Below are 7,648 nucleotides of genomic sequence, written 5' to 3' on the forward strand. Positions count from 1 at the left end.
TTCGATGTGATGGCTACCACTTTTTCGGCGTGTTCGCTGGTTGATTTTTGGGCTGGTTTGGGCTGGCTGGTGCTGGTTTGTTGTGAGAGGAAAACATTATTGGCTGGTTGAATAAGCCTGGCTAAAATCAACCAGTGAACAGGATGTTTGAAAAAACTTTTTGGAAACCCGAAAACAAAGCAAGAGCAGAAAAGAATACCTTTTTTATATAAAAACAAGGAATAACTCTCCCCACTCTGTTGCCCTAACGAATCGAGCGCTCTCCCCGTTCCCCTGCCCCAGCTGACCCCTGACCGCCGCCGCCACGCCGCCACCCCCTCCACCTCACGCCGCCACTACCTTCGCCTCCGCGCAATTGGCCGCACTCCTTTCCCACCTCCCGCTACCGGGTGGCGTGGGCCGGTCGGCGGCGCGGACGCGTGGAGATCCGCCCGCACGCGGACTGCTTCCTTCGCTAGGCGGTAAGGAACCCTAGCCCCCCTTGCTTTGCGTCGACGGATTCCTCGTCCGTGCACCCAGTGTCGGAATATTCTCTTGCCGTCTCTCCCAAGCTATCACCCCCCAATTGGTTCTCTATTTCTTGCATCCAAAGTCGAGGTTTTTGCGCCCCCAACCGTGTCCGAGATTTGCCCCCTAGGGTTTACGCGCGTTCCCCCTCGTTTGCTAACGGCAGGGTTGCATTACTGTTGGGGGCTTTTGCTGCTGCTGATGCGAGTAATTCCCTTTGCTCCGAGCGCGCGCTTGAGTCGCGTACCCTAGGCTGAGTTTCGTCGTTCTGTGCCGTCCTCGTTGTAAATCCACTGTGCCTAGGTGCTTTATTTTGAACGTGTTATTGAATCTCGCACCTTTCTGTTGCTTATTATAGGCTGGGCATCTGTATTTTGCACGGCGTGAAGAATTTCTCGTTTTGGTTGATCCCAAAGTCTCCCTTTTCCCCCATTGTCTTGAGCACTCAGTCCTGTAGACTAGACTAATGATTCACACGCACATGATGCAATCTTATTAGTGCCATCCATGGATATATGCCTGAATTTCGTCCCTGATCGGTCCTAGTCAGGCTTTCTATTGTAAGTTTTTCGGTGTTAAGTTTGGCGTAGATGATCAATTTGAAGTCTTTTGTGGTTTCTAACAAGCTCTTCTCTGTGCCTTATCTGTCAGATGGAAAGTAAGCGCTATCAGGTCTCATGATTTCTTTTGGGAGATCCGGAGCTGTGGTACCTGACTGACTCATCATCTCAGGGACACTGCCAAGTACAACTCAGGTTGGTATTTATACTACTCTTTCGTCTCTTTCTTCCTCTCTCAACAAGCAAATCGTGTGGTCTGTTCATTTCCTGGTTAGATTAGTAGCTTCTTGACTTGGTCCATGGGACACCCTAAAACTTTTTGTAAGCAGCCCTCACTCTGAAAATTGAACTACTGCTGTTTCTGGAGAACATGTAATTGACTAGTGAATCCAGTGCACCTTTATAGTTTTGTTGTGACCAGGGTATTTGTTTGGTTCTGTAGTCTTTATTTCTAATTATCATTGACTGAATGGGTCGTCTAGTATCTCCCCTTAGGAAATGCGAAGAAAGCGTGGTTCAGTCTCTTAAGTTTGCCTGTGCATTGACCTAACTGTTGCTGTGGATAATGTAAATATTGCACACAAAAAAACATTTGTTGTAAAATCTTACCAACTTAGCAATCCTATTTATCTCGTTAAGAGGAATTAACTATGGTCAGTGGGTACACAGTTTTTTAGGCAATTTAACCTTATGGTCGTCATTTGCCTAAAAAGGTCACTGAGAGATGGTTGTCGTAGCAAGTAAACGGAAGGAATTCATGGGAGCTGATAGAATTATCTTTCTCATATGCAGGAAGGATTTTGTACATGCCACTTTTTGGAGTTTCTGGCCTTTTGGTTTAGTCCTCAAGACTATAGCTAGCAATTATCTAAAGAAACAAATGAAATGTTAATTGCCACCAAGTTGGCAAAATTCCCGGAAAATAGCAGTTGAGGGAGAAACTTCATTGCAATGCTAACAATACCAGTGCCCAGGTCATGACAATCAGAGCCAGTAGCAACTGAACCTTAAGTAGCCACCAAGTTTGGCAAAACTTCTGCAACTCAATAATTGAGGGAGAAAATTTTGATGCTACTTGTGCCCAAGCCGAACGGCCCAAGATTTCTGCAGTTGCTGCTTGAAATAGTCTCTTGATAGGAAGGGCAAATTTGTAGATGCCGGAGTGTAGAAAGCATGCACTGTAGTCCTCTTTTTACCTGTAAGATAAGATTGTATGGCCTATTTGAGTTGTAATGAGATAAGCTCACAAAAGTATTTTTTTTTCTTTGACGTGTCTTGATTGGGAAATAATTGTAATGAGAAAAGCTGCACAAAAGAAATTTCTTTGACGTGTCTTTATCAGGCTATATACTCTGGTGAATGAAATTGAATTGTTTGTGATGATAATCTTTGGTTTGCCGTTAAGCGATATTCGCGTCAGATAGTTCCTGTTCCGTCGAAAATGCTGTGATGCCCATTCAGCTGTCCCCTTCATTGATGACATTAAAGAAGATGCAATCAGTAGTCCTAAATAAAGAGAGAGAAAATACAATCAATTAAGCAACAGAACTAATAAATGAAAATGCATTGCCGAAACAAATGTCTGTGCACATGTGTCATTTGTGCTATTTTGCGCTTGGCACTATTACAGTGTGTATGGCTGTTGTTGAGTCTGAACAAATGTTCCTGTGGATTTTGCACATCCCTTTGTGTTTCCTCCAATCTGTGCTACCGCAGTTGCTCCATTGCATGGTAGATGGTCTCCTGATTGTGCTGGCCGTGGTGCTGACTTAGATACTGCACTATCTTTTCGTTCCTGAATCCTGCATATTCTAGTCTTGCTTAGCAGTATTTAATCTTGCCCAGCAGTTTCTTAATTGGTAAAGTTCTTCTATTTCTGGTTGATGACTTTTAGGGCTAGAGTCATTGGATTTTTAGACACCGACTGGTTTATTTTGGCGTGAAGAATTTTGGACCCCACTGCCAAATTTTTGGACAACAAACAGCTGCCATGTGGTAGGGAGCATACCTGTGGAGTTGGCTAGCCGCATCCTGCCAATGGGATGTTCATAGTTGATAATTTTTAAATTATTAGCTTAAAGTGTTTTCTACTTACAAACTCCATTACAGTTTTGAACTTTTGATTTGAAGATTTAGAATCTAGGGACTTCAGAGGATAATTTTATTGTTGTAGAAGTATGTTCTTTGATTAATTGTAACTATATACATATTAGCACTTGGCTATTTCAGAGATTCAGAAGAACTTTTGCAAGGAGAAGGGAGGTCTTGTACTTGGAACTACTTGATAGCCGTATTTTTAGAGGTTAGCAAAAGGAGGTTGGAATGACTAGTGAAACTAGGAAACAGCGTTCCAAGTGGGACACGAAAGAAGGATCTCATGAAGTAGTTGAGATCAGTGAAGATGAGTCTCCTGATAAGACAGTTGTTCACCGTAAAGGTGGCGATTTACACACAAAACCTGACACATCCATGCACCACGGAGGTGCTGGACATGAGAAGGAACAGGCTGATGGGTTCAATAAAGATATGAAGGAAATACAACCTAAGGCATCCTCTGAAAGATCACAGCCTCTTAGAATGGCTGATGAGCGTGATAATAATGAGTGGAGCAAGGCAGCTGGTAACCAAGGCACGAACAGATATGCAGATGACAGAAGACGTGGTGATGGATGGGGTACAGCTCCTAGTTGTGGTTATTCTTCTACTAGGGCACCTTCTGATCCAGATGCATGGAGGCAGCGCAGCCGAAGTCTATCTCCAAGAGGTGTTTGGAACAGATCACGCAGGTATGGTTGAACAACTGATTTTATTGACTGCACAAATATTGTCACTTTGGTTATGTGGTCCCTGCGTATAGTGTGTAAACAACTCAGATGCAAAATTTTGTGTCAAATTTTGATCATGGAAGTGGAAGTATCCAATACGGACTTTACGAGTACTCTGTAAAATATATTAAACTTGAGGTCCATAAGTTTCGCCACCTGTATTAACACACAAGCAACACAATGTATTCCTGACACTACGAAGTAGGAGCAAGGAATTGAAAAATGTGGTTCTTGATAATTTATGTTCTACTTGTAAAGAATCTCTACCTCTCCTGCTCTAATCAACCTTGATCTGAAAGATGGTATATTAACTTAAGATTCAGCCACAACTTCTAAAATTCCATTGTTTGAAATGTCATCGAAAGACTTGGTATACTAGCAGTACCTTTTCTCTACAATGTGTGTTTCTTTCAACAGGAACAGGAGTCGTTCCAGAAGCAGAAGCAGAAGCAGAAACAGAAGTAGGAGCAGAAGCAGGAGTATAGGGCGAGGCAGAGGCAGGAGCAGAAGTCCATATTTTGCTGACCGTGGATCTGAGTGGAGGGTTGAGAGAGGCAGAACATCTGGAGGACCTGTTCGGCCCTGTAGGGATTTTATGTCTGGTAGGTGCAGAAGAGGCTCAAATTGCAGGTTCCTTCATGAAGATGGTGAGCACAGGCCATTTGAAGACCATTATCCTGCCGACCCAAGGGAAAGGTATGGGTATCAGAGCAAGGAGTTTATGGATACAAGAGAACCAAATGACTATCTGCGGAGTAGGCAATCTCGAGATCGTCATGATGATGGGCCTTGGGAAAGATCTGAACCTCGAAGGGATTATCGGTATCCTGCACCATGCATTAATTTTGCCAAAGGGAAATGCATCAGAGGTGCTAGTTGCCTATTTGCGCATGGTGATTCTGCTTCTCATGGTAGATGGAGAGATGAGGCTAGGGAAAGTGCCCATGATAGAGTTGGCCCTGATTCATCCTATGGGAATAGGACTGAGCACCGTAGGGTAAATAAAAACCCTTGTAAGTTTTTTGCTGAAGGTCGTTGTCGCCGTGGTGAAAATTGTCCATATCTCCATGAGGAAGCTCCCCAGAGTCAGATAGGAGTGAGTGCACCTGATGAGGCTTTGAATTACAGTGATGGGCATGCAGCAAGAGGAAACTATTCAAACTGGGGTGAACAAAATAATGCTGTGCGTGCAACCTCTCAGATTTTATCCAGGGATGACAGGGAAAATCCTATTTCTCAGAGTATTGGCAGAAATGATTCTCGCAATGATTATGAAAATCGGCATTCAAAAGATGCTGGAAAGAACCAGTACCAAATTATTCCTCAGGAAGATTTTGGTTCACAAGGGCAAAAGAAACATGAAGTTGCTATTTCACAACAGCCACAGTTATTGACTCCTGTCCAGACTACTGCGCATAGCATGCATAATGAGAAGGCATCTGAAATGGGCAGTCAGAATGCTCCTTCAAGCATTGGAGATTTGAGCATGCAATCAGGGGTGCATAGTGCTAATATTATAGCAGAGCAAAACCTGGGTCAAATACTTCAGAGGCATGATGCAATTCCTCATATTCCTGGGCAACCAACTCTTCCGGTCACCACACAATTGCAGAATGTTACATCCTCATTCCCTTCAAATAGCCACGTGCAACAAAATAACTTTCCTGTACATCAAAACAGGCAAGAGCAGTTTGTAGTTCCACAGGCATCTGCAAATAATTCAACTCCCAGCATGCAGGGCCAGCCAGTTGCTTCTCATATGGGGCACGGCCAACATGGCGGCTATGGTCTAGAGCCACAGGCATTGCCAAATCTCTCCGCACATAATGGGCATAATTTCAATGTTGCCAGCCAAGTTCCACCAAATATTCCAACAGCTGTGCATGCTGGGCAGACTCAGGCGACAATTGACATGCCAAGGTTGGGTCAAGACAGTGGTCCTCAAAGCATACACAACGTGGAGATCCAGCCAATGTCTCCACATGTGCAAAGTCAATCCTTGCAGGGGTTACCCGTTGTGCCAACTTCCAGTTCAGCTGATATGACTGGAGTTCCTGTTTCTCACAATGCTGTGAAAAGCGAAGAAGTTAGCCGAGTTACTGCATCCTTGGCACAATACTTTGGAAATACCACTTTTGGCGCTGGCACCGTTGGATTACAATCATCGCAGCCTAATATTAATGCAAGCCTGATGGCCACTTCATCTGCTGTACCACCAGCTGTACAACCCAATCAGTGGCACTGGGCGCAGCAACAAACAGGCATAGTCCAACCTGGTCTCCCCGTTCCACCTCAACAGCAGCAGCAGCAGGCTCCCCAGAGCTTCCAGACACCAATCGCCGTAGGTAGCAGTAATGGCAACTCTATGCTGTTACCTAATGCAGGTGCACCGGTTGGTCCCGCTGCGGCTGCTTCGGTGGTGAAGGAAACCGTGCCTCCAGAAAGCAAGAAAGGAGAGAAGAAAAATAGTGACGCAGAGGCACATGAAGATGGTGATAATAATAAGAAGAGCAAGGACTCTAAGCAACTGAAGATGTTCAAGGTTGCACTTGCAGACTTTGTGAAGGAAGCCCTGAAGCCAACGTGGAAAGATGGCCAGATGAGCAGGGAGGTCCATAAAACCATCGTGAAGAAGGTTGTCGACAAAGTTACAAGCACTGTAGAAAATACCCCTCCGACCAAAGAGAAGATTGACATCTACATGACCTACTCCAAGGAGAAACTAAATAAACTTGTGCAGGTGAAGTCAGCCCCTCCATCATCAGTCTTTTGCTCTTCTGATATCTTTCTCCATTGTGCGCTCTAACCTCATTCTGGCTTTGTTGCATTGCACGCAGGCTTATGTTGGCAAGTATGCCAAGTCGTAACGTTTCGCCAATAACATTCTGACGCCCATTTTGCGCCCGAGGTCTGGAAGGATTTGAAGCACCGCGTGCATCCGTGCTTCAGAGGTTTAGGATTTGTGAAGCAGGAGCGGGGTGGGGGGCCGCCTGGGCGCAAGCCGTCAGTCTTTCTCTGCAGTTTCAGAGTTTAGCGTGTTGTTTGGTAGTAGACAGGTGGTGGGCAATGGTGCCGTTCCAACATCTGACTGTAACTTTTGTAGAATTGTTTTATTCGGGGATTGAACATTATTGTGTGGCGAAATCATGCATTGTGTGGATCATTTTTTTATGAATATAGGACTATAGGAGGCATGGTACATGCATGCTGTGATGTGTTTGGTGCTCATCGATTCGCCATGTCCCAGGGCTGTGGCCTTCTGCTGTACTAAGCTGATCGTGGCTGGTAATATAACTCCTATTGTTGTATAAGGTGTTCCAAACAGCAGCATGTTAATGTTACACATGGCAGGTTTTAATCCACTCCTTCACGGTTTAGGCTGGTACCATTTCGCTCTCCGTTTAGGCTGATACCATTTCTCTGGGCTCTGGCTACTACAGTCGCTACTAAAGGCAGATCATCAAATACTTGGACTGGCCCTCTCCCGTTACCTGTAAATATGCAAGCCATCCACGATTTAGCGGAGTCTGGTGATGGTAATGAAAGGGGGGGGGGGGGGGGGGGGGGGGGGGGGGGGGGGGGGGAGGGAAATGGGGTGGGCGATGGGTCCATGGAGCCACCGTGCGCCCCCTGGCTAGATGGTCGACGCGTGGCCAGAGAAAACAAATCAATTTCTTCGGCGCTTTCGTCCTGGAGGTTGCCTGCGGGAGGCGGCCGATGCCGCGGCGAGCTGCTGCTGCTGGTGCTCGTCGACTG

At 45.5% G+C, this 7,648-nt stretch overlaps 1 protein-coding gene across 3 annotated transcripts; it reads left to right on the forward strand.

Moving 5' to 3' along the window:
- The first annotated feature begins 252 nt into the window (after positions 1-252).
- Positions 253-7,194, forward strand: LOC136476522 (zinc finger CCCH domain-containing protein 55-like). Of its 3 annotated transcripts, XM_066474394.1 has the most exons (6): positions 253-461; positions 866-1,067; positions 1,159-1,262; positions 3,297-3,853; positions 4,310-6,632; positions 6,730-7,194. In XM_066474394.1, the coding sequence occupies exons 4-6, from the start codon at positions 3,390-3,392 to the stop codon at positions 6,757-6,759; spliced, it is 2,817 nt and encodes a 938-aa protein (XP_066330491.1). In that variant the 5' UTR covers positions 253-461; positions 866-1,067; positions 1,159-1,262; positions 3,297-3,389; the 3' UTR covers positions 6,760-7,194. The 3 variants fall into 3 exon arrangements, with proteins under 3 accessions (XP_066330491.1, XP_066330490.1, XP_066330489.1); XM_066474393.1 differs by lacking the exon at positions 866-1,067 and having other exon boundaries at positions 3,281-3,853; XM_066474392.1 differs by lacking the exon at positions 866-1,067.
- Positions 7,195-7,648: the final 454 nt, after the last annotated feature.

This window comes from Miscanthus floridulus, chromosome 8 (assembly GCF_019320115.1).
Source record: "Miscanthus floridulus cultivar M001 chromosome 8, ASM1932011v1, whole genome shotgun sequence".
NCBI classification, from domain to species: Eukaryota; Viridiplantae; Streptophyta; class Magnoliopsida; order Poales; family Poaceae; genus Miscanthus; species Miscanthus floridulus.